Source organism: Leuresthes tenuis, unplaced genomic scaffold (genome assembly GCF_036924035.1).
Source record: "Leuresthes tenuis unplaced genomic scaffold, fLeuTen1.0.hap1 SCAF_18, whole genome shotgun sequence".
In the NCBI taxonomy this organism is placed as follows: Eukaryota; Metazoa; Chordata; class Actinopteri; order Atheriniformes; family Atherinopsidae; genus Leuresthes; species Leuresthes tenuis.
In genome coordinates, this window is record NW_027325372.1 from 1,203,132 (window position 1) to 1,230,745 (window position 27,614).

The following is a 27,614-nucleotide window of genomic DNA, read 5'->3' on the forward strand; positions in this document are numbered from 1 at the left end:
AACCTGAGGCAGAACCTGCATCAGATTCAGAACCTGAACAAGATTCTACACCAGAATCAGAACCAGAAACAAATGCAGATTCGGAACCTTTACCTGAATCACCCTCTGAACCAGATTCTGCATCAGAATCAGAACCTTCAGCAGCTGAACCTGAACAACCAGATTCTCTTCCTGAATCACAACCTGAGGCAGAACCTGCACCAGATTCAGAACCTGAACAAGATTCTACACCAGAATCAGAACCAGATTCTACACCAGATTCAGAACCTGAACAAGATTCTACACCAGAATCAGAACCAGATTCTACACCAGAAACAAATGCAGAGCAAGAACCTGCACCAGTTTCAGAGCCTGAATTAGAACCTGGCCCTGAACCTGAATCACCCTCTGAACCAGATTCTGCACCAGATTTAGAACCCGAGCCAGAATCAGAACCTTCAGCAGCTGAACCTGAACAACCTGAACCAGATTCTCTTCCTGATTCCCAACCTGAGGCAGAGCCTTCACCAGATTCAGAACCTGAACCAGATTCTACACCAGAATCAGAACCAGATTCTACACCAGAATCAGAACCTTCAGCAGCTGAACCTGAACAACCAGATTCTCTTCCTGAATCACAACCTGAGGCAGAATCTGCACCAGATTCAGAACCCGAGCCAGAATCAGAACCTTCAGCTGCTGAACCTGAACAATCTGATTCTCTTCCTGAATCACAACCTGAGGCAGAACCTGCACCAGATTCAGAACCAGAACCAGAATCAGAACCAGAAACAAATGCAGAGACGGAACCTTCACCTGAATCACCCTCTGAACCAGATTCTGCACCAGAATCAGAACCTTCAGCTGCTGAACCTGAACAACCTGATTCTCTTCCTGAATCACAACCTGAGGCAGAACCTGCACCAGATTCAGAACCTGAACAAGATTCTACACCAGAATCAGAACCAGATTCTACACCAGAATCAGAACCAGATTCTACACCAGAAACAAATGCAGAGCAAGAACCTGCACCAGTTTCAGAGCCTGAATTAGAACCTGGCCCTGAACCTGAATCCCCCTCTGAACCCGATTCTGCACCAGATTCAGAACCCGAGCCAGAATCAGAACCTTCAGCTGCTGAACCTGAACAACCTGAACCAGATTCTCTTCCTGATTCCCAACCTGAGGCAGAGCCTTCACCAGATTCAGAACCTGAACAAGATTCTGCACCAGAATCAGAACCAGAAACAAATGCAGAGACGGAACGTTCACCTGAATCACCCTCTGAACCAGATTCTGCACCAGAATCAGAACCTTCAGCAGCTGAACCTGAACAACCTGATTCTCTTCCTGAATCACAACCTGAGGCAGAATCTGCACCAGAATCAGAACCAGATTCTACACCAGAAACAAATGCAGAGACGGAACCTTCACCTGAATCACCCTCTGAACCAGATTCTCCAGCAGAATCAGAACCTTCAGCAGCTGAACCTGAACAACCAGATTCTCTTCCTGAATCACAACCTGAGGCAGAACCTGCACCAGATTCAGAACCTGAACAAGATTCTACACCAGAATCAGAACCAGATTCTACACCAGAAACAAATGCAGAGCAAGAACCTGCACCAGTTTCAGAGCCTGAATTAGAACCTGGCCCTGAACCTGAATCACCCTCTGAACCAGATTCTGCACCAGATTTAGAACCCGAGCCAGAATCAGAACCTTCAGCAGCTGAACCTGAACAACCTGAACCAGATTCTCTTCCTGATTCCCAACCTGAGGCAGAGCCTTCACCAGATTCAGAACCTGAACCAGATTCTACACCAGAATCAGAACCAGATTCTACACCAGAAACAAATGCAGAGACGGAACCTTCACCTGAATCACCCTCTGAACCAGATTCTGCACCAGAATCAGAACCTTCAGCAGCTGAACCTGAACAACCAGATTCTCTTCCTGAATCACAACCTGAGGCAGAACCTGCACCAGATTCAGAACCTGAACAAGATTCTACACCAGAATCAGAACCAGAAACAAATGCAGAGACAGAACCTTCACCTGAATCACCCTCTGAACCAGATTCTGCACCAGAATCAGAACGTTCAGCAGCTGAATCTGAACAACCTGAACCAGATTCTCTTCCTGAATCACAACCTGAGGCAGAGCCTTCACCAGATTCAGAACCTGAACAAGATTCTACACCAGAATCAGAACCAGAACCAAATGCAGAGACAGAACCTTCACCTGAATCACCCTCTGAACCAGATTCTGCACCAGAATCAGAACCTTCAGCAGCTGAACCTGAACAATCTGATTCTCTTCCTGAATCACAACCTGAGGCAGAACCTGCACCAGATTCAGAACCAGAACCAGAATCTACACCAGAATCAGAACCAGAAATAAATGCAGAGACGGAACCTTCACCTGAATCACCCTCTGAACCAGATTCTGCACCAGAATCAGAACCTTCAGCAGCTGAACCTGAACAACCTGATTCTCTTCCTGAATCACAACCTGAGGCAGAATCTGCACCAGATTCAGAACCCGAGCCAGAATCAGAACCTTCAGCTGCTGAACCTGAACAATCTGATTCTCTTCCTGAATCACAACCTGAGGCAGAACCTGCACCAGATTCAGAACCTGAACAAGATTCTACACCAGAATCAGAACCAGAAACAAATGCAGAGACTGAACCTTCACCTGAATCACCCTCTGAACCAGATTCTCCAGCAGAATCAGAACCTTCAGCAGCTGAACCTGAACAACCTGAACATTCTGAACCAGATTCTCTTCCTGATTCACAACCTGAGGCAGAATCTGCACCAGAATCAGAACCAGAAACAAACTCAGAGACGGAACCTTCACCTGAATCACCCTCTGAACCAGATTCTGCACCAGATTTAGAACCCGAGCCAGAATCAGAACCTTCAGCAGCTGAACCTGAACAACCTGAACATTCTGAACCAGATTCTCTTCCTGATTCACAACCTGAGGCAGAACCTGCATCAGATTCAGAACCTGAACAAGATTCTACACCAGAATCCGAACCAGAAACAAACTCAGAGACGGAACCTTCACCTGAATCACCCTCTGAACCAGATTCTGCATCAGAATCAGAACCTTCAGCAGCTGAACCTGAACAACCAGATTCTCTTCCTGAATCACAACCTGAGGCAGAACCTGCACCAGATTCAGAACCTGAACAAGATTCTACACCAGAATCAGAACCAGATTCTACACCAGAAACAAATGCAGAGCAAGAACCTGCACCAGTTTCAGAGCCTGAATTAGAACCTGGCCCTGAACCTGAATCACCCTCTGAACCAGATTCTGCACCAGATTTAGAACCCGAGCCAGAATCAGAACCTTCAGCAGCTGAACCTGAACAACCTGAACCAGATTCTCTTCCTGATTCCCAACCTGAGGCAGAGCCTTCACTAGATTCAGAACCTGAACCAGATTCTACACCAGAATCAGAACCAGATTCTACACCAGAAACAAATGCAGAGACGGAACCTTCACCTGAATCACCCTCTGAACCAGATTCTGCACCAGAATCAGAACCTTCAGCAGCTGAACCTGAACAACCTGATTCTCTTCCTGAATCACAACCTGAGGCAGAACCTGCACCAGATTCAGAACCTGAACAAGATTCTACACCAGAATCAGAACCAGAAACAAATGCAGAGACAGAACCTTCACCCGAATCACCCTCTGAACCAGAATCAGAACCTTCAGCAGCTGAACCTGAACAACCAGATTCTCTTCCTGAATCACAACCTGAGGCAGAACCTGCACCAGATTCAGAACCTGAACAAGATTCTGCACCAGAATCAGAACCAGAAACAAATGCAGAGACGGAACCTTCACCTGAATCACCCTCTGAACCAGATTCTGCACCAGAATTAGAACCTTCAGCAGCTGAACCTGAACAACCAGATTCTCTTCCTGAATCACAACCTGAGGCAGAATCTGCACCAGATTCAGAACCTGAGCCAGAATCAGAACCTTCAGCTGCTGAACCTGAACAATCTGATTCTCTTCCTGAATCACAACCAGAGGCAGAACCTGCACCAGATTCAGAACCAGAACCAGAATCTACACCAGAATCAGAACCAGAAATAAATGCAGAGACGGAACCTTCACCTGAATCACCCTCTGAACCAGATTCTGCACCAGAATCAGAACCTTCAGCTGCTGAACCTGAACAACCTGATTCTCTTCCTGAATCACAACCTGAGGCAGAACCTGCACCAGATTCAGAACCTGAACAAGATTCTACACCAGAATCAGAACCAGATTCTACACCAGAATCAGAACCAGATTCTACACCAGAAACAAATGCAGAGCAAGAACCTGCACCAGTTTCAGAGCCTGAATTAGAACCTGGCCCTGAACCTGAATCACCCTCTGAACCAGATTCTGTACCAGATTCAGAACCCGAGCCAGAATCAGAACCTTCAGCTTCTGAACCTGAACAACCTGAACCAGATTCTCTTCCTGATTCCCAACCTGAGGCAGAGCCTTCACCAGATTCAGAACCTGAACCAGATTCTACACCAGAATCAGAACCTTCAGCAGCTGAACCTGAACAACCTGATTCTCTTCCTGATTCACAACCTGAGGCAGAACCTGCACCAGATTCAGAACCTGAACAAGATTCTACACCAGATTCTACACCAGAAACAAATGCAGAGCAAGAACCTGCACCAGTTTCAGAGCCTGAATTAGAACCTGGCCCTGAACCTGAATCACCCTCTGAACCAGATTCTGCACCAGATTCAGAACCCGAGCCAGAATCAGAACCTTCAGCTGCTGAACCTGAACAACCTGAACCAGATTCTCTTCCTGATTCCCAACCTGAGGAAGAGCCTTCACCAGATTCAGAACCTGAACCAGATTCTACACCAGAATCAGAACCAGAAACAAATGCAGAGACGGAACCTTCACCTGAATCACCCTCTGAACCAGATTCTGCACCAGAATCAGAACCTTCAGCAGCTGAACCTGAACAACCAGATTCTCTTCCTGATTCACAACCTGAGGCAGAACCTGCACCAGATTCAGAACCTGAACCAGATTCTACACCAGAATCAGAACCAGAAACAAATGCAGAGACGGAACCTTCACCTGAATCACCCTCTGAACCAGATTCTGCACCAGAATCAGAACCTTCAGCAGCTGAACCTGAACAACCTGATTCTCTTCCTGAATCACAACCAGATTCAGAACCAGAACCAGATTCTACACCAGAATCAGAACCAGATTCTACACCAGAAACAAATGCAGAGCAAGAACCTGCACCAGTTTCAGAGCCTGAATTAGAACCTGGCCCTGAACCTGAATCACCCTCTGAACCAGATTCTGCACCAGATTTAGAACCCGAGCCAGAATCAGAACCTTCAGCTGCTGAACCTGAACAACCTGAACAAGATTCTCTTCCTGATTCCCAACCTGAGGCAGAGCCTTCACCAGATTCAGAACCTGAACAAGATTCTACACCAGAATCAGAACCAGATTCTACACCAGAAACAAATGCAGAGACGGAACCTTCACCTGAATCACCCTCTGAACCAGATTCTGCACCAGAATCAGAACCTTCAGCAGCTGAACCTGAACAACCTGAACCAGATTCTCTTCCTGATTCACAACCTGAGGCAGAACCTGCACCAGATTCAGAACCTGAACAAGATTCTACACCAGAATCAGAACCAGAAACAAATGCAGAGACGGAACCTTCACCTGAATCACCCTCTGAACCAGATTCTGCACCAGAATCAGAACCTTCAGCAGCTGAACCTAAACAACCTGATTCTCTTCCTGAATCACAACCTGAGGCAGAACCTACACCAGATTCAGAACCTGAACCAGATTCTACACCAGAATCAGAACCAGATTCTACACCAGAAACAAATGCAGAGCAAGAACCTTCACCTGAATCACCCTCTGAACCAGATTCTGCACCAGAATCAGAACCTTCAGCAGCTGAACCTGATTCTCTTCCTGAATCACAACCAGATTCAGAACCAGAACCAGATTCTACACCAGAATCAGAACCTTCAGCAGCTGAACCTGAACAACCTGATTCTCTTCCTGAATCACAACCTGAGGCAGAACCTGCACCAGATTCAGAACCAGAACCAGATTCTGCACCAGAATCAGAACCAGATTCTACACCAGAAACAAATGCAGAGCAAGAACCTTCACCTGAATCACCCTCTGAACCAGATTCCGCACCAGAATCAGAACCTTCAGCAGCTGAACCTGATTCTCTTCCTGAATCACAACCAGATTCAGAACCAGAACCAGATTCTACACCAGAATCAGAACCAGATTCTACACCAGAAACAAATGCAGAGCAAGAACCTGCACCAGTTTCAGAGCCTGAATCAGAACCTGGCCCTGAACCTGAATCACCCTCTGAACCAGATTCTGCACCAGATTCAGAACCCGAGCCAGAATCAGAACCTTCAGCTGCTGAACCTGAACAACCTGAACCAGATTCTCTTCCTGATTCCCAACCTGAGGAAGAGCCTTCACCAGATTCAGAACCTGAACAAGATTCTACACCAGAATCAGAACCAGATTCTACACCAGAAACAAATACAGAGCAAGAACCTTCACCTGAATCACCCTCTGAACCAGATTCTGCACCAGAATCAGAACCTTCAGCAGCTGAACCTGAACAACCTGATTCTCTTCCTGAATCACAACCTGAGGCAGAGCCTGCACCAGATTCACAACCTGAGGCAGAGCCTGCACCAGATTCAGAACCTGAACCAGAATCAGAACCAGATTCTACACCAGAAACAAATGCAGAGACGGAACCTTCACCTGAATCACCCTCTGAACCAGATTCTGCACCAGATTCAGAACCTTCAGCAGCTGAAACTGAACAACCTGATTCTCTTCCTGAATCACAGCCTGAGGCAGAACCTGCACCTGATACTGAACAAGATTCTACTCTAGAATCAGAACCTGAGTCAGAAACTAAGCCAAATTCAGATCCTGAATCAGATTCTGGATCAGATTCTGCACCAGAATCAGAACCAGATTCTACTCCAAAACCAAAGATAGAGCCAGAAGCAGCACCTGAACCAGAATCAGAACCATCACCTGTGCTCCACACTCCAGATAAAGAAGAGCCTGCACATGTGTCTGAGTCAGTGGATCGTGTAGCACATCTGATAAACCCAGCAGCCACTCCACCTGCAGCAGAACCAGAACCAGAACCACACGCTGCTGTTCTTCCTGACGTTCCTTTGAATAAAAAGCACAGGCCAGAACATCAGTGGAGGCAGCGTAACTGTAGCAGAGGTTAATAAAATGAGTATATTACCAACCAAGATCCTGGAAAGCAGAGGTTTGGAATGATGCTATGATACAAATAAATTAAAATAATATATGGAGTTATTTTGTCTTTTGATTTATTAATGTTTCCTTTATTCATCCTGTATCATAGAACCTGGAACCGGGTCATCACAAAACAGCACAGCACACTGAGTCCATCCTCACTCAGGACACAAAATGTGTTTTTCAGCCGTTCATTCAAAGTTTAAACCGCCCTTCTACGTCAAATTGAGCAGCTAATTAGTGGACAAAAAACCTGGAAAAATAATACATTTATTCATATTTTCTTTTAACAACAAAAGATTAAATGTCTCTCCAATCAGAGAGTGTGTTTAAAAGATTAATTTCTACCACAAGGGGCAGAGTTTCACCAGGTAAGGTATAGTTCCAATTCCTAAGAGCTGAATGAGGCCAACTGGACGCCTTCTTCTTACTTCCTGAAGATGTTTCACCGCTCATCTCAAAGCTTCTTTGGTTCTAAAATAGTTGGTGGGAGTATCAGCAGCAGAGGGACCACCTGACCAGTGTCTGCTGCTGCAGCACAGCTCATTCACTCCGTGCTCTGTGACAGTCGGCTAACTTTGCTGCTGATAGTTTTGTGCAACATGGCAGGATATTTATCAGATTTTGACAACGTGAACGACAACTTTGAGTAAGATGGACGTTCTTACCGGAGTAAATAAGCTGTGCTGCAGCGGCGGTGTGTATAAAGCCCTCTATAAGCCCCCCGATAGCCGCCAATAACAACAACACAGCAGCTATGAGCTAACAGAGCTATGAGCTAACAGCAGCTATGAGCTAACAGAGCTATAGCACACGTTCATTCATTCATTCTTCTTAAAGTATTGGTGAAATAAAGACAGATAATGCCTTATTTAGAGGCTGCATCCTCTAAGCCCCGTTCACTCCGTTATATGGATCTCCAGTTATCTAAATATCTTCTGCAGGACGCCGACTTTCACCAAACTGTTCTTGGTGAGTAGATTAACGTATTTCATGCCAGAAATAAGGTTTAAAAATACCGGAGTTCCCCTTTAACTTGAAAATTTACCTTTTCATAAGATTTCTCCATCATCTATCTGTCTGTCTTAATTTTTTCTGATATATATAGATTTTCATTTATTTCAGAGAGAGAGATTAAATTATAATTAATGTAAATTATTCAATGTAATTGTATTATGATTGAATTGTATTTCGGTATGTTTTGCTTTCGGCAACAATGGTTGATTCCATTCATGCCAATAAAGCCAATTTCAATTAAACTTGCTAAAGATATAAATCTTAATTTTTTCCCGATATATGTAGATATAAATATTAATGTTTTTCTGATATATAACTTCTCTCTATTGTGTTTTATCTTATATATGGATGTATAATGTATTATTTCTTCATTTTTCAACTTATTAAAATAGCTGAGTAGTACACAATCTGATTCTCTATCATATATTAGTGTTTTTATGTATGTGTGTATGCGTATTATATTATATTATATATCGTGTGTCTTTTGCAAAATAGCCTACCTATCATACATGACATATATCACATATTCTATTATTATTATAGCCTACTATGAAAATTAAAATACGCCGAATCATGTGTCCGGTATCATGCCAACATGTATGACGTTTGCAGAAAAAAACCCATGAAAATCAGTTTTGTATTCAGCGAGTTTTGACTGATTAAATGCGCTGACACGTCACCTGTCAGACAGACTGGGTGGAGCGGGTGACCGGTCCAAGATGGCGGCCCCACGGCTCGTCGGCGCCAATAGGCAGCAGCGGTTGATGCGGCGTCTATTCTTTATGTGTTTCCTTGGAGGAGAGTGTTGCATTGTGGGAAATCATTTTCCTGTTATTTTCATCCAGTCAAACTAATTGAGAGTCCTTAAGAATTATTTCTCTAATTTTTCCTTCAGCACCATGATGTTTCCTATCAAGGCCAAGGAGAGGATCAGAGGAAAAGACCAACCTGGGTAATCTCACCTCATTCCTCAAGCCTTGTCCTATAAATCTGGGCATTATTATCGATTCTGAGCTGTGGCTTGGTGAGATAATCCCCTCTGTGGTTAAGGACAGTTTTTATCAGCCCTTACTGTTATTTCACAGTTTGGAAAAACGACTTTATGCCTTTAAAACATCAGGGCGACCTCGGTTTAACCCAGTCCCTGGTATCGCCTTCAGATGGTCCAGAACACAGCAGCGAGACTGCTGACTGGCACCAAACAACAGGCATATAGTCCTAGGCCTGGCCTCTCTCTGGCTCCACTTCCACAGATCTTGTCGATGGTTTTTAAAGCCCTAAATCTCCGACCTCATGCACCCCCACTAAGCTCCCAGCTCCCATTGATCTTGTAGTAAGAGTATTCTTCACATCCCCTGCTGTTGGCCCCGGCAGGTTTGTGGAATCACCTCACATATTACCACCTGCAAATCAAGGCTCCAAACTCACCTTTATTCCTTCTCTGCCTGCTAATGTCTTATTTCTATCTCTGTACATCTGTCCCTGCTGCATCTTAGCTTTCATGTGCAGTTATCTGTGCTTATGTTTTATCTTTTTATCGCCTTTTATGCAGCACTTTGGCCACTGTGAACTGTATTTAGATTACTTAGATTATAGATTTACTTTTACCACTAAAAGGCGGTAGGAAGTAAATGTTTTGGCTGTTCGACTGAACCGTTTATTCTCTACTTCTTTCTCATTTCACCTGTTGGCTCCAGGCACCGACTCACGTCCCATCTAGTGGTGTAACGTGGTATTACACTAAAATGTGGTTAATTCTCAAAGTATCTCAGCTGTACAGTGCTTATTTGTTTTTTTATAGCAACTTAAGCATTTTTCTGATCGCTGTAGTTTAGTTTGTGATGTTTTAAAGATTTTTTCCAACATATTTGTAAATTTATACTTGAGAGAATACCGTCCAGATTTGACTGGTCTTAATCTCTGGCTTTTTCATTTGGACCTGGTCTAAACTGGTTGGATTGCAAAATAGCATCAAAACAACCCTTTTTTGGCTTTCTCCTTAACTGCTGAATCAGATACTGTGAATGAAAAGTGTTGTTGCAAAGCTGCAAGTGTTCCCATTTTAAAGGGACCGATGATAGCGTCACACACCAGGAACAGGAAGTGACGTCGTGTCCTTAACCAGGTCTTAGTTTGAAATAAAATGTCCGCTGTTGTTCCTTTTTGTTGCTGGACGCAGATCAGTGTGATCGAAGTGTTTGTAATGACTGTGTTTTGGCTGATTTTTTTATTTCTTTTACACTGTTCTGTTGTGTTTTTCATGCTGTGGAACAATTCTCCCAACTTCCTTCAGAAATAATGACATTTTGCTGTGTTTTGCACTTCGGAGCCACCATTTAAATCATTGAGGTGTTAAAAGACGAAGGACTCTGAAAACTCTCTGAGAAGCTTGTTTAAGTCTTAGTTCAACACTAACCCTAAAGCACATCTTCACACCGCAATAGCCTAATTCACCAGTTTGCCTGTATGCAAATCTAATAAATGCATCTGTGTGTAAAACTGCTGCAGCGATTAACACCTAAATGTGTCAGCGTTTGGCTTTTATCAAAGCGTCTTACGCTCATATCACAGGTGGGTTGGTTGCATAAGGAGCTGGAGGGCACACATAAATAACTGTTCCTTTTATTAACCGAGCATAACATCGATAAATTAATCCTGATGCCTTCACTGAAGCGTCGAGTCTCTGGAAACTGTTGCCCAACTCTGTGATTACTTTGAAAACATAAATCGGTGCCAATATGACACATACCGTTATCTGTATATTCAGCATTCATCTTACAATCAGACACGGTGTCAGATTCATTAAGTGCTCGATATGAGGCCGATCGTGTTCAGATTTGAATCATAATGTACAGAAGGTCTAAAGCTGGAGTCCCGCGGTGCAGCTGCACCGAACAAAGAGGACACTGAGCGTTAATCCCACTAAGTACCATTAAATCCTTTGCTCCTTTTTACATTTTCAAATAAAGATACAATTTGTATCAACGCTCTGAGGCACGGTGGATACCACGATACCAAAACACAAACTCATGTTAGTCTTCCATCGAGGGTTGGGTTCTGAGGTTCATCTCAGCGACCGGTTCTGACTCTGCAGCATGATGATCTCAGCCACCAGCATCTGGGGGTCCAGCTGCTCCGGGAACATGTCCATGGCCTTGTCCACCAGCTGGGTGCTGAAGATGGCGAGGAGCTTCTTCCGGACGACCGCTCTCTTCTCAGCGCTGGGCCCCGGAGCCTCCCAGGGGGGCAGCTTGGCGGGGAGGCTGCGGGCCACCGGAGGACGAGCGTTGAACTGGTTGGACCAGTGTCGGGGGGGCGCCCTGCCGTGCTGGAAGTCTGCGGGCTGACTGTAGGCAGGCGTGCTGGCCGGGTACACGCAGCAGCTGGGGTAGTGAGGCGGGCCGTAGCTGCTCATCTGGCCGATGGCCGGTGGCTGGAAAGGTGGCGTGCTGCCCCAGGAGGGGGGGCCATGTGAGCAGCAGCTGCAGGGTGCACCTGGGGGGCCGTACTGCTGAACGCTGCCGTAGGACGGCCCGTACGGCTGCTCACAGGGACTCCACCCAGCCTCCACCGGCTGGCTGTCTATGGAGCCCAAACCAGAGTCCATCTGCTCCTGGGAGCCGCCGTGCCTCGCCGCGGGGCGGTCAGCCTGGGCGGCGGCGGCGGCCCGCTCCTTCCTTGATGAGGCCTTCTTGCCGGAGCGGTGACCCCCCTTCCCCTGAGCCGCAGGTTCGTGTTTCTTTAAGCTGTCGTGTCCCAGAGTCAGTTTTTTGGCCATGTCCTCCACCAGCATGAGGCTGAGCCCGGCCACCGGGCTGCTGCCAGCTGAGGCCGCTTTCTGGGAGGCGGGCAGGTGCTTGGCGCTCTCCCGGAGCTCATCGGCCAGCGCACGGTTTGACTGTTTGGCTCGCTCAGGATGGTCGAATTTACATTTGATTCCATAAGTACACTTCTTCCCTGAAAGAAGAACACAACAGAAGACTTTAGGAACTTTTAAAGAGCCCAAAACATGTTTTTTCCCTTCACTTAAGACTTCTGTGGAGTTAAAAAGCCCAAACCAGAGCGAGTTGTTCTGCCTGAAACATCTTGTTTATCGGCCAGGCTTTTCATTCCTGTACTTGGTGACATCACCGTGAAGATTTGCATAATGCTCGCCTTGTGTCCGCCTCGGGGGGAGAAACGTTTGAAGAGACAGGAACTAACACTACAATCAGAGTGCAGTTTCCTTTTATAATGAACCTTAAACCAAACAAAGCTGTTCTGCAGTCTGCCGTCGGTCCAGCTTTAAGATATTTAAGTTCAGACGCATCCGTGAATGCAGATAAGACGACTAACACAGGATTTAGGTGGATATTTGACTTTTTTTAAAAAAATATTTGGTTATAAACTAACAATTTACAGAAACTACAAAACTTCTCTTGTTTTTTAAAGGAAAAATGTCACAAAGTTCAAATATTTGGTCGAATAAAGTTTACATTTATCAGTGTGATGCTAAGATTGAATGAATGTTGATGTCAGTGAGCTGCACACATACAGTTTCTGTGAATTAGATTCAGTTTAGCTCTGCTGCACACAGAGTTTCTGTGAATTAGATTCAGTTTAGCTCTGCTGCACACATACAGTTTCTGTGAATTAGATTCAGTTTAGCTCTGCTGCACACAGAGTTTCTGTGAATTAGATTCAGTTTAGCTCTGCTGCACACATGCAGTTTCTGTGAATTAGATTCAGTTTAGCTCTGCTGCACACATAGAGTTTCTGTGAATTAGATTCAGTTTAGCTCTGCTTCCAGAAACAACCGTAAAAAGCTCTTGGTTTACAGCGATTAACTGAGCTGCTGCTGTTCATGTTGTTGTGTTTCGTGTGCTTTGTGTTGGCTTTAAGGCCATCTGAATTGTCACAGGAGGCTTGTTTCTTTAGTAAAATGAACTGAAAATTCAAAGTGACGAGCAAATCAAGAATGACAGTAAGGCAGACGCAGGTGGACGACCTGTGGAGGGTCACATGAGTCAGTTTGAAGGCACCAGAGGCATCGTGGGGCTCAGCTTCTTCTTACTGGTGGCTGCTCCTCCTGAGATAAAAACCTGATGGTTTAAGTGGTTTCACAACCCGTCGTCTCACAGCAGGAAGGCTCCTGGTTCTAATCTCAGAGTTTTCTTAACGGGGAATAAGTGCTGTGTTCATGTGATTGAGGGTCACTCTGAGGGTCACTCTGAGGGAGCTCTGAGGGTCACTCTGAGGGTCACTCTGAGGGAGCTCTGAGGGTCACTCTGAGGGAGCTCTGAGGGTCACTCTGAGGGTCACTCTGAGGGAGCTCTGAGGGTCACTGAGGGTCACTCTGAGGGTCACTCTGATCCTGCGGTTGCAGACGGTTGGTTCTTCTGGGCTCACGGTCCTGATGCTGTCAGCTGACACATTTGAATCTAAACTGTGTCACATGTGCTGTCTCATAGGATTTCTCTCACCATAAGGACACGGCTGTTTCTTGCGAGTCTTCGGAAACCTTCGCAGAAAGTTCTCCAGGCTGGGACCGTGGCGGCCCAACGGATCATCAGGAGGCATGAATCTGCATCGGGGTGGAAGTCAAACGTTAGTCTGAACACTCGGCGCTACCTGATCGACTCACTCATCAGTCTTTTGGGCAGAGCTCACTTGTTGTTGACGAAGGAGTACATGAGCAGCCTCTCCTCGATGAAGCGCTTCCACTCGGGCTTCTCCCCCTGCAGGTCCCGGTACATGTCGTTGGACACGATGATGCCGTCAGACTCGAAGGCGTGTTTCACGATGAAGCAGTCGTCGTTACAGACGACGCGTTTGCCGGCGACGCGCCGGGAGGGAGTGAACACCAGAATCTTCTTCCTCTCCAGGTCTCGCAGGATGTGCTGATCTGTGCAAAGACACCAACACAGAGAGCAACAGCATGAAGTTTCACAGCAACATTTCGCCTTTTTGTCGCTTTGCTTTTGGTCTCGAAGGTATTAAAACAGTTAAATGTGTTGTTGATGATAATAATATGATTTGATATCAGTTGAATGTTTCTGCTCCATGCATCTGTTACTTCAGGACTGAACTACTGTAATTCCTTATTATTGGGCTGTCCCACATATTCTCTGAAAAGCCTCCAGCTGATCCAAAACCCTGCAGCCAGAGTTCTGCTGAGATCTAACAGGAGAGATCATGTTTCTCCAGTTTTAGCTTCTCTTCATTGGCTTCCTGTTAGATTCAGAATAGAATCTAAGGTTCTTCTCCTCACATATAAAGCTCTTAATGACCGAGCTCCATCACATCTTAAAGATCTCACAGTTGGATGTTTCCCCAACAGAGCACTTTGCTCTCAGGCTGCAGGTTTCCTGGTGGTTCCCAGAGTTTCTAAAAGCAGAATGGGAGGCAGAGCCTTCAGTTATCAGGCCCCTAAAAGCAGAATGGGAGGCAGAGCCTTCAGTTATCAGGCCCCTAAAAGCAGAATGGGAGGCAGAGCCTTCAGTTATCAGGCCCCTAAAAGCAGAATGGGAGGCAGAGCCTTCAGTTATCAGGCCCCTAAAAGCAGAATGGGAGGCAGAGCCTTCAGTTATCAGGCCCCTAAAAGCAGAATGGGAGGCAGAGCCTTCAGTTATCAGGCCCCTAAAAGCAGAATGGGAGGCAGAGCCTTCAGTTATCAGGCCCCTAAAAGCAGAATGGGAGGCAGAGCCTTCAGTTATCAGGCCCCTCTCTGTGGAACCAGCAGCCAGTTTGGCTTCAGGAAGCAGACACCCTCTCTACCTTTAAGATCAGGCTGAAACTTTCCTTTCTGATAAAGCTTATAGTTAGGGATGGCTCAGGTGAGCCTGAAACATCCCATAGTTCTGCTGCTATAGGCCCAGCCTGCTGGGGGAGCTCCCATGATGCACCTCTCCTCCCTCCATGTACAGATGACATCATTGCTGTCATTAACTTGTGTTTCTCTCTCTCAGCAGGTGTCTCTGGCCTGGTGTTACGCTGCTTGTTGTCCCCTCTTTCCTGTCCTCTCAGCCCCAGCTGGTCCAGGCAGATGGACCCTTCCTGGTTCTGGTTCTGATGGAGGTTTCTTCCTGTTAAAAGGGACTTTTTTCTCTCTACGGTCACCTCCTGCAGCTCAGGACGGGTTTACAGTGAATTGGATTCTAATTGGTTTGAATTGGACTCAGAGAGTTTTAGAAATATTTGACCAAAAACAGAAAAATTACTGACTTATAGCTGCTTTAAATGAACACAACACAAATAGGTTACATTTCAGCCTTTGTTCTCATTTTCCAGGAAGCTGCATTTTAATTTGGGTCTTTCCCCGCAGACAGATTTGATCTAGTTTGAGATTAACCGACTTCATCCTGCAGCAAAACAGTTGAGCCACCAGTTCATCAAGATAATGCAGAAACGGTTAGTTGTGAAATGACAGAAGCAACTCAGATTTTGATGTCGCCAGCATTGGGACAGCCCCACATTTTCGTCGTCATCATCTTAGTTACACATAAAGCTTTTTACAAAGAGTCTGAAAAAACTCAATCTGGGTTGGGTTTTTCCATTTCTGAGCAACACAACCAATTCTGAGAATTATAATTCTTTTAACTCTGTGTTTCTAACTATAAAAAAGCTGAATATGATGCTACCAGAAAAAAGAAATGCTGCTTATATTCATTTAGACTTTTACTTCCTATTAAGAATGATATGAATTCAAGATATTTCATGTTTTTTCTCATCAATGTCATCTCATTTGTTGATATATGTCAGATTGCAAAAATGTTTAGGGCGAGTAATGAGGAGAATAATACTGATGTTATTTCAAACAGCTGATTGTAACCCTGATCTGATCCTAAAGCATAAAGATGTTCAGAGGAGCTCCAGTTTGTGTTTAAAACAATGTTCCTCAGAGAAAGACTGGAAGGGATCTGCATATTTCTGCCTCTGCAGAGCACAAATTAACCTCGTCCAGAGGCGGCGTCCACTTCTCTGGGCTCGGAGGCGTCTGGGATGGACCGTCACACGGTGGAAACGTGTGCTGTGGTCAGACCCATCAGTATTCCACATCTTTGTTGGAAGAAATGGAGCAAAGAGCAAAAGCAGCATCCAGCCTGCTGTCAGCAACCAGTCCCTGCAGCCAGGCTCTGTGATGGTATGGGGTTGGATCAGGGGGCAAAGCTCATTTCCACTTCTGTGACGGCAGCATTAATGCAGAAAAGCTCACTGAGATTTTACAGCAACATATGCTGCCTTCAAGGCCACATCTTTTCCTGGGACGTCCCAGCATTGTTCAAGCAGACCATGGAAAACCACATTCTGCCACAGTCCAAAGGCCTGGCTGAGGAAGAAGAGGTACGGGTGCTGGACTGGCTGCCTGCAGTCCTGACCTGTCCCCAGCAGAGAAACAACCACCCCCCCGCCCTGCTGCACACCTTAAGACCTGTTTAAGGAAGAATGGGACAAAATAACAGCTGGAACTCTGCATCACCTGGTTTCCTCAGAGTCAGAACGGCTTTAAGTGTTGGCAGAAGGAAACAAAGTGGGAAAAGGTTCACTGACTTTATGGGATGTTGCAGGTCTGAGATGTAAAAATGATGTTTGAGTTAACTTCACCCGAGTTTGAGTTTGAGTTAATTTCACCCGAGTTTGAGTTTGAGTTAACTTCACCTTAGTTTGAGTTAATTTCACCCGAGTTTGAGTTAATTTCACCCGAGTTTGAGTTAATTTAACCCGAGTTTGAGTTAATTTAACCCGAGTTTGAGTTAATTTAACCCGAGTTTGAGTTAACTTAACCCGAGTTTGAGTTAATTTAACCCGAGTTTGAGTTAACTTCACCTTAGTTTGAGTTAACTTCACCTGAGTTTGAGTTAAGAAGTGATCTGGAAAGGAGGCCGAAGGCGTTTCACCACGTGCGGAGTAGCGTCCTCATACCTGTGATGGGGACGTCCGGTCGGGGCTGCTCCTTCCTCCACGATGGAACAAACGCGGTGACATCAGAGTGGCCTCGGTCCAGGAAGAAGTTCACCGCCAGCTGGATGCCGAGGCAGGAGAACACTTCCTTGTTTCCGTGGCTGAGTGAGTAAATGGAAACCAGGAACATGAATGACAAAACTACGAAACGTTGCCACCGTTCAGGCTTTACAATCTTAGATTTTCCATCTGCATCACAGCTCTTATCAATGCATTTGCTAATTTAATGTGAGAAAAAGGACAGATTGTGTTGTATTGGTTATAGAAAAATAAAAAATTTGAGTCACTTTAGCAGCACAAACAGCTCCCAGCAATGACGATATCACGGCAATCATTCTCCTCTCTTGGCCAATTCTAAATTATTTCTCCACCTTTGAAATAACCTGATTGACTCCAGGAGCTGTTACTCATAAATCTGTGTCTGTGGATCATTTATCAGCTTCAGTCACAGGGTGGTTAACCCAACAAGCTGTTACACATCCAGTGATGTGACAGTGATCGAGTGGAGTCACACCAGCAGTCAGTAACCGGAGCTCTGCGCTCTGGGCACAGGACTGGGAGGTGCTGGGGGGGGCTCACAGTGAAATGCTGCCAGGCCTGTTCCTGCTCAGACGACATTTATGAGCTGTTGAAAGGAAACAAGCACTTTGAATTTAATCCCGAAGACAACGATTTACAGCACGCCTGTACCAGCAGGCTGAGCTGTAAACGCCAGCCACAGAGGGGTGTGTTACGTGTGCACGTACACAAACTGGGCCTTTGTCCAGGGAGGTGAGAGGCAAATGAGACTAAATAAAGAAAGAGATTCAAGATTCAAAACTTTACGGCCAACCTGAACATAGCAGGCTCAAAGAAACTGATCACCCACAGAAACGCTCAAAAGACTGAAAGCAGTCGCATAAACACGATAAAACACTCAATGAGTCTATTTACACTCACTGCTGCTGAAGCTGCTGGATCAGGGGTTCACTTAGTTTCACACTCACTGCTGCTGAAGCTGCTGGATCAGGGGTTCACTTAGTTTTACACTCACTGCTGCTACAAGCTGCTGGATCAGGGGTTCACTTAGTTTCTCACTCACTGCTGCTGAAGCTGCTGGATCAGGGGTTCACTTAGTTTCTCACTCACTGCTGCTGAAGCTGCTGGATCAGGGGTTCACTTAGTTTTACACTCACTGCTGCTACAAGCTGCTGGATCAGGGGTTCACTTAGTTTCACACTCACTGCTGCTGAAGCTGCTGGATCAGGGGTTCACTTAGTTTTACACTCACTGCTGCTGAAGCTGCTGGATCAGGGGTTCACTTAGTTTTACACTCACTGCTGCTACAAGCTGCTGGATCAGGGGTTCACTTAGTTTCACACTCACTGCTGCTGAAGCTGCTGGATCAGGGGTTCACTTAGTTTTACACTCACTGCTGCTACAAGCTGCTGGATCAGGGGTTCACTTAGTTTTACACTCACTGCTGCTACAAGCTGCTGGATCAGGGGTTCACTTAGTTTCTCACTCACTGCTGCTGAAGCTGCTGGATCAGGGGTTCACTTAGTTTCTCACTCACTGCTGCTGAAGCTGCTGGATCAGGGGTTCACTTAGTTTTACACTCACTGCTGCTACAAGCTGCTGGATCAGGGGTTCACTTAGTTTTACACTCACTGCTGCTACAAGCTGCTGGATCAGGGGTTCACTTAGTTTCACACTCACTGCTGCTGAAGCTGCTGGATCAGGGGTTCACTTAGTTTCTCACTCACTGCTGCTGAAGCTGCTGGATCAGGGGTTCACTTAGTTTTACACTCACTGCTGCTGAAGCTGCTGGATCAGGGGTTCACTTAGTTTTACACTCACTGCGTCTACAAGCTGCTGGATCAGGGGTTCACTTAGTTTTACTCACTGCTGCTACAAGCTGCTGGATCAGGGGTTCACTTAGTTTTACACTCACTGCTGCTGAAGCTGCTGGATCAGGGGTTCACTTAGTTTTATACTCACTGCTGCTACAAGCTGCTGGATCAGGGGTTCACTTAGTTTCTCACACCCTGCTTCTGTGTTTTGTCTCAGTTTTTGTTCCACAGATAATGACACAGTGAAAAATATAATTTTTACGTCCTGATACATTCAGCCTCAGAAGTCGATGGGGGTGTACTTTCTTTCTCACGTACACAGCAGCTTCTGTCGGACCTCAGAACCAAACCAGTCTATAAACCAACCCTCCAGATATGCCTCTAATGCAGGATTATATCAGAAGATGTGCTAAAAGGAGCACAAGACGAACTGAGTTCATGGATGTTAAACTGTCCTGAAACACCGTGCACTGGTTTCTCTGCCCACTCGGGTCAAAAGGAAGAGGGCTCCTCCTCCTCTTCTTCTGGGGCCGTTACGTTCTTGTACGTCCGATTTTACATGAATGCATCCACCTGCCTCAGTCTGGTTGAGCTGGAAGCTTCTGGCTCTTAAAGGCGTGAATGTGTTCGGGTTTAATTTTGCACCGGGGCCAGTGATTGGCTCAATTTGAAACAGTAATTTAGCTTTTAACACCGTGAAACTTGTCATGTTTGTTAGTTTTGATATATTTTAAAAGGGGAACTCCGGTGTTTTTAAACCTTATTTCTGGCATGAAATACGTTCATCTGCTCACTGAGAACAGTTTGGTGAAAGTCGGCGTCCTTTGGAAGATATTTAGATAACTGGAGATCCATATAACGGAGTGAACGGGGCTTAGAGGATGCAGCCTCTAAATAAGGCATTATCTGTCTTTATTTCACCAATACTTTAAGAAGAATGAATGAATGAACGTGTGCTATAGCTCTGTTAGCTCATAGCTCTGTTAGCTCATAGCTCTGTTAGCTCATAGCTGCTGTTAGCTCATAGCTGCTGTTAGCTCATAGCTCTGTTAGCTCATAGCTCTGTTAGCTCATAGCTGCTGTTAGTTCATAGCTCTGTTAGCTCATAGCTCTGTTAGCTCATAGCTGCTGTTAGCTCATAGCTCTGTTAGCTCATAGCTCTGTTAGCTCATAGCTCTGTTAGCTCATAGCTGCTGTTATGTGGCTACTTGCAGCTATAGGAGAGCTAACGGAGGGATTTCTACACAGGCACTCTACTGGGACCACTTCATCCACACGCCCCCCTGCAGCACAGTTTATTCACTCCGTGCTCTGTGACAGTCGGCTAACTTCACACAGAGTTTGCTGCTGATAGTTTTGTGCAACATGGCAGGATATTTATCAGATTTTGAGTAAGATGGGCGTTCTTACCGGATGACATCATCCTCTATAAGCCCCCCGATAGCCGCCAATAACAACAACACAGCAGCTATGAGCTAACAGCAGCTATGAGCTAACAGAGCTATAGCACACGTTCATTCATTCATTCTTCTTAAAGTATTGGTGAAATAAAGACAGATAAAGCCTTATTTAGAGGCTGTTTCAATAATCAAATACTCAGCTTAACTGACACAAAAACAGACCAGAAGCTCTGTTTTTAGAAGCTTCCGACAGAGTTTTTGTACGTTTCTTCTTTAAATGACATTCAGAACAACTGAAGAAGAAAAAACGTGGCGGGTGTTCAGAAGCAGAGCTGCTGATTGGTTGTCTCACCTCATGGCCACGTTGCTGCCGTCGATCACGACGGCCCTCAGGACGTCTCTGTCCTCGCCGCTCTCCTCTCGGCTCTGAGGAGTCGAGTCGCTGACGGGCAGCAGCAGCGAGGGGAGTTGGGTCTCCCCTCGGGGCACCAGCACTGACATGGTGGTCACGGGCCCCTGCTTGGCCTCCCGGCCGGCCCCGATCCGAACCAGCTCCCCGAGCACTTTGTCCGTGTCTGTGTTTGGGCCGAACTTCTGCTGAGCGGCCAGCACCTGAGCCGTGGAGTAGCCCAGCTTGTGGAAGAAGTCCAGCTGGGTCTCCGGGAGCCGGGGGTCCGGGAGCCGGGGGTCCGGGACGGCGGCGTACATCGTCTCACGGGTGGACTGGGTGGAGCCGCCCCCTGCAGAGGTGCAGCAGTACTTGGCGCTGGTTTTACTCCACGGCTGCACAGCTGGAGAAAAACTAACATCTGCTTTCATTCTGCCTCCGTCATGTTTCACCTGAGAGAAAAACACACTCCTGATTATTCAGAATTCACAACAAATAACAAAGAAAAAGGCTGGAAATAGAGACCGCGGGTCGTCTCTGCAGCCGACCCGGTTCTGCAGCCGACCCGGTTCGAGTCACTCAGTTCTGTTCAGTTACTGTCAGATTAAAGCCGCTAAAAACCCTAAATGTAGTAACAACACACTTAAACATGCTGTATTACAAGTAAAAATCCCTTCAGTCCTTCCCTCTGCAGCTGAAATCTATCATTTACATTCATATTATATTTAATATTTAATATATTTAATCCAATAATTAAAACCAACATCTGCAGAGTGCAGGAGTTTACCATCACCAAATCTTTTTCCTCTTCTTTAAGGTCCAAATATCTGCACTTCTTCATCTTCAGTTGTAATTAACTGTATTTTGTGAGTTTTTTTGGAGACATTTTAAATATTCATGTGAAAAACCACAGATTTTATCCCGTTTTTAGCCTTTAGAGCTGCAGACAGACTCGTTAATCTACATGTTTCAGTTAAATCGGTGGATTTCTTTTCACTTTAAACAGTGTTTTTCATCAGTTTCCTGCAGCCCAGTTCATTCTTCTCTCTTTCTGTGGGGGAAGAGGACAGCTTGTGAAAAGTTTACCTGCAGTGAACCAACAGGCCGAAACTCACCTGAGACTCACCTGGACTGTGACGAGCAGCTGACCGTAGATTCAAACTTCCAAATGAGACAGAAGGAGAACAGAGAGCGGAAATAGTTTCACTGCCTGACGCAAAGTCATGTCGGCGGGTTCTGCTTTTCTGTGGGATCCGGATCAGCTGCAGCAGCTCCGGGGGGTTCCTGGCGTCTCGGGCCCGGCGACACGTTTACCTGCGCGGCGGAACTCAGGTGCGTCTGTCCGGCGCTGATCTCCGAGCCGCTTCACGGAAGTTGGGTTTTTCCTTTTCTTTACTCAGTAAACAGCCTCGAAGTCACGTGTCGGCTTCCAGTTAACGTCTCACCCAAAAAACCGACTCCGCTCGCATGCGCGCAGCAATGAGGAAGCTGAGATATTCCTTCTGATAAAAAGCCTGATAAAAAGCCCGAGTTAGTGTTTGTGTTAATAACAGGTTGTAAAGAGCCGGAACCCACAACATCTTAATTTACTTTCAGTGGAGTTCAGCCTCAGACAAAATGATCTGTGGTTCCACATAATCACCAAACACCAGTCAGTGTCAGATGGAAGATGTTTAAGATGGTGGAACATGTAAGAACCTGCAGACTTTAGCTGCCCGGAGCTGCACCTTTAAATATTTACACGTGAGCTTATTTTTATTTGACACTGATGGAACCTCATGAAGGCATAAGAAGGTCTTCTGCATCATAACTCTTCAACTCTGAAGAAATAAACGACTTTATGTGTCATTATGAGAAGTTCAAAGTGGTTAAAATTTCTTAAAAAGGTGAACTTTGGGTGCTGACAGTTAAAAGCCTCAGAAGAGAAGACGGCAGCAGAGGGCAGCGCCTCCAGCAGCTGGATACCAACCAGCATGGTGATGAAAACGTCAAATATCGTCTGCAGGAGGATCAGATAAACTCTGCAGGTTTCCTTCAGCAGAAATTCTAATCTGTAAGTGAGGAAACCGCTGAGCCTTCACAGCTCGTGTAGAAACACAATGAGGTTGTAGAGCAGGAGGTAACACGTTTCTGAAGGGGAAATAAAAGCTCTGACAAACTTTCCCTGCTTACGACTCACATTCATCCAACACGTGTTGCCCTTTTCAGGCACATATGAAGGTTCCACATTAAAACCTGTGAGGATCAAATCAGGGAAAGGTGGCGGCAGTTTGGGGAAGAAAGACATGAAACGGTGACTCTTACAGTTCCTTTTCCCTTTATTTCAGTGCAGGCTGGGTTCATGTTTGGTCTCATCAGCTGCTTGTGATTTGCTAACATAACATTTGGGAAGGAGGAAAATTACAGCTAAGCTGGTCCAAACACCAAGAAGTGCAGTTTGAAAATGGAGCCGGTCTTTGTTTCAGTCCAGTTTGTGTCGGGGAACATTACCTCCTTCATATTTCACACAAAAACAGCTTTTCTGCAGTGTTTCGGGACGTTGTTGTGATGCTGCTGTCTTTAAATCTGAACCTTTTGGGACATTCGTTTGCAGAGGACTCACTGAACTCAGCACAGAGTGTTGATGTGTTGACGAACTGAAGTCTATGAAGCATCCCACGCTTACAGAAATGAAACAGCTGAGGCGGGGGGGCCTGACGCCACATCACATTTCTGATGCTGAACTTTTCCTCCCCTCTGATCAGATATTTGATGATTCACTTGAATGATGTGAAATCACTCAACACTGTCCTGGAATTAACTTTTCAAAACATAAGTAGGTGAAGCAGCCTCCTGCATGGGTGGAGAGCACAAACTGTTCGCTCACTTATCATTAAATTCCATCTTGTTGTATGAGTCACATTCTGCCCGAGGCCTCAAATAATATGCAAATCCTGTGGCTGCTTCAGCAAAAGGGACAACAAAGAAGAGTTCACACAAGTCTAGACGGGCTCCCTCTCTCTGTCTGTCTTTACTCCAGCAGCTGGACTCATGAAGAAACCATAAAAAGGGAAAAACATGTACAGTCTGCAGTAAGAATAAGTTTCCTGCTGGTTGTTTAATGCTTTAATGCTGCGATAACATCAGGAAACTTTGTCTGTTTGAGATGTGAAATAAAGTGAAAAATTAATCTCCAGATTAATTTAAACAACGGGTGAAAGGCCTCTGAAACACTGAGCTTCCTCTGGTTTCATCTTCTACATTAATTTTATTATATTTATAATATCTTCCAGATGAATTTTATCATTTTACTCCTGATGGGAAATGAAAAATAAATATAAATATGTAGAAAGTAGATTTCTCTTGTCAGTAGAACGAAAGATTCCCATAACTGTGCTTAAATGCTAGTAAAATTAAGTTTCCATCTGTGTCACAAAGAGTAGATTATAAGCAGAAAAGTAAAAGATAGAACTACACGCGTTGAGATGAATACAAACTACACTACCCATAAGGCACCTGGGCGCTGCGCAGACTCAGTGAGGGTCTGCCGCATGACGCTGGTGTTGTTTAACCCGGTTAGCGCTGCTTTATGCTGTCCAGCAGCGTCAGAAAGTCCATGTAACCGTGATGTAGCGCTCCGCCGCGGGACCAGCCCACACCGACCAGCTGTGACCAGTTACCGCCCGCTCATGTTCCTGTGCTCCGGCCTGAGGACCGTCTGTGAAGCCGCCGCGGCTCCGTTTCACCGCCAGCTAAGCTAGCCAGCAGGCCACCCCTCCCCTACCGTTAGCTTAGAGGCAGGAGTGAGTCTGCGATGTGCCGCCGTGCGTGCTTGTCGTCTCGGCCAGCTGTCTAACCCGCTGCCCGCCGGCAGCCAGCCCCGGTGTGGAGCAGAGGACCCGCCGACATGTGGCAGAGCCTCGGCCTCACGCTGCTGGTCATCGTGGCCACGCTCGTCTGCGCGCTGCTCTTCATGCTGTTTGGTAAGTTTACAGAAACAGAAACAGCCTCCATGACTCGCACAGCTCGGCAGAAACTGTCTTTTGGGGTCAGGCCTGAGTCACCCGGTGCTGACAGAGCTGCTGAGTCTCAGAAATGTGGAACTGGTCCTTTAAACGGGCCTTTATGACCCTCAGCTGTATTGGATGTCTTCTATTTTTATGCCGTGCTTTTGCTCTCTCACACACACTGTAACTCCTGCACTCAGTGAAATAAGTAAATGATCTTTGTGTGTAATAAGCAGCTGATGCTTTCTCTCCTTTAACCCGAGCAGAAAGCTGATGGTCAGACACTGAAAAGGCTGCAGCTGCAGCTCCGTCGGTGCTTTTCTAGCCTAAGTTGCTGTTTATGATTATTATCTGAATAATTTCAGCTCTGAAAAGGAGAGCACCGGAGGAGCAGGTGTGCTGCAGGTTTACAGCTCACCTGACACACGTGTTAAACCGTTCAGTTCAAAGCATAAAGTAGGTTAACGACAGTCTTTGAAGGTCAGGAAGTCTTTGTTCTGGGTGTTTTAGATAAGCTGTTCCTCGCATGGAGATGCTCGCCACAGTTCAGGAGAAAATGCTGTCTCACGATCAGCTGACTGAGCTGTGCACCATCTTCCAGGACACCGAAACGCTTCTTTCTGTCTCTGAAACATCACTCAAAATGCTAATAGTTTAGCACAAAGCTACACGCTGAGCCTGACTTTTAATTACACCGAGTGTCCTGTTTCATAAATGAACATCTTCCATGTGTAACAAACTAAAAATGATTCATAAAATCAGCTGATTGGAGTGTGGATGGATCCCCACACTGTGGGGGGGGGGGGGGGGGGGGGGGGGGGGGGGCTGCAGGCTGGTTAAGATGGGTTTTTACTTCCTTTGTTGCCTCTGACAGCTGCAGCTCGTGTTGCTTTCACTGACCTCAGGGAACTCCAGTTTTTCCAAAGTCTAACTGGAACAAATAAGAAGTCAACCCTGATGTCGGCGTTTTTCTTAAGTTCCCAGAAAGGCAGCTCACCAAGAACCCGTGAAGTTGAGCATCTGATGAGCAGCTGTTGCTAACAGATAAACAACAAAGCACATCTGCAGGCGGCCATGTTGTTTTCACCACTTTGTTTGTCCAAAATGATGTAATATTCATTTCAAACATGGTCAGCATGAAGAGAAGGAATCCTCCTGGCTGTAATCAGCACTTTAAATTTATTCTATATTATTCAGAGTTGTACGACAGGTGTCCAACTTCCTGTAAACACTTCCTGCTTAGCAGCACATGCCTGAGTCCAAAGTGTTGATCCTGTGGATAAACCCGACTTTTCCACCGTATGAACGGCCAAAAAGGCCTTTAATCTGTAAGCTCCTCCCACCGCCTTCTGTCACGCTCTGAAACCGTTACCTGCTCTGCAGCAGCTGTTTGTGGCGCTCTTTAGCATCTGGCTGCTGCCGTTAGCTGGACTATGGAAGCCCAGAGGGAGTTAAACTGCACTAGCCCTGACCCCTGACCCCAGATGAGCTGTTCAGGAACCCGTCGTGCAGTTCAGCTTCAGAACAAGCTGCTGTTTTTACCTTCTCAGGTTTCACTGACAGTTTCCCGCCCTTCCTCCCTCAGGTTGGTACGTCGTCTGGCAGCTCTTCCTGTCCAAGTTCAAGTTCCTGCGGGAACTCGTCGGGGACGCCGGCACCCCGCAGGCTGAAACTCAACCGTCCGAACCCAAGGCCGAACGGTCGGCCGGCACCGTGACCCGGAACCGGAGCCGGACTGCACGCCAAAGAGTCTCCTCACCAGAGAGCACCTCGTAGACGAGCCGCCGGTCTGTCACTGAGCTACACGAGGACCTTCAGTTACTCCTCCTCTTCTTCTTCTTCTTCTTCTTCTTCTTCTGCTTCTCCGGGACACTTTAAACTGACCAGGCAGATCTCCTGGTTTAAAGGGAAAAGCCATCTTCGTACAGTGCTGTCCGTTCTTTATGTCTCCTGCTCGTTAGAAGAAGCTGCTTCCTGCCACCGGCGTGGCGTCCAGCACACGCCGCCGACCGCTCGCCTCCATCAGTTCTGCCAGAGCAACAGGAGATAAACAGTAATTCAACAGCTGACAACTGCTTCATGTCAAACTGAACAAAGTGCAATGAAAGTGGACGAAACTCGCAGGACGCCCAACGATGAGAGACTCGTTCCTCTGGTGTTGAACTGATCTTCTTCTGCTCCCTTTTTATAGATTTCTACTTTCAGAGTCGGGATGGTGTTGGGAGGCAGCTGAGGGAGCAGAAGCCCCGTCAGTCACATGATCTCTGCCTGTGTGTAGTTCACTGTCCTCGGCTGCAGCCGACGTGGCAGCGTCAGTATTTGTGATGCAGCTCCTGTAACTCGGCCACCTTTTTATCACCACTGAGTTTTAACTTCAAATAAAAAAATGCCATGAAATGTTCTGAGCCTCCTTCTTTGATTTAAAGGAGATGGTTTGTGTTCTGGTTCGGTTCGTGTGAAGAAGCTGCTTCATATCTATGATCATCGGTGCAGCTGCGGGGCGACGGAGAGGAAATCGAACTGTTGAATGAATCAGAGAAAATACCTGACGGGTAGAACTCATGTTCTTAAGGAGACTTAAGCTTGTTTTATAGCTGAGGCGCTGCTCGTGGCATCAAAATGATTTATTTCCACCATGAAAAGGCGGCGCTTAGCCGTGCAGCAGTAAAAAAAACAGGCTCAGACACTGAAACTGCAGAAGCAAAGCGATTAATATTAG

General features: G+C 46.2%; 2 protein-coding genes across 2 annotated transcripts; one reads left to right on the forward strand and one right to left on the reverse strand.

Moving 5' to 3' along the window:
- Positions 1–11,343: 11,343 nt before the first annotated feature.
- zc3h12ab (zinc finger CCCH-type containing 12Ab) lies at positions 11,344–21,369 on the reverse strand. Its single transcript, XM_072371200.1, has 5 exons — positions 20,874–21,369; positions 17,251–17,390; positions 13,999–14,233; positions 13,812–13,912; positions 11,344–12,306 (listed from the first exon to the last, which is right to left on the reverse strand). The coding sequence occupies exons 1-5, from the start codon at positions 21,338–21,340 to the stop codon at positions 11,414–11,416; spliced, it is 1,836 nt and encodes a 611-aa protein (XP_072227301.1). The 5' UTR covers positions 21,341–21,369; the 3' UTR covers positions 11,344–11,413.
- Positions 21,370–24,419: 3,050 nt separating this feature from the next.
- smim13 (small integral membrane protein 13) lies at positions 24,420–27,279 on the forward strand. Its single transcript, XM_072371233.1, has 2 exons — positions 24,420–24,871; positions 26,481–27,279. Exons 1-2 carry the CDS (start codon positions 24,796–24,798, stop codon positions 26,669–26,671), a joined length of 267 nt encoding a protein of 88 aa, XP_072227334.1. The 5' UTR covers positions 24,420–24,795; the 3' UTR covers positions 26,672–27,279.
- The last annotated feature ends 335 nt before the right edge of the window (positions 27,280–27,614 follow it).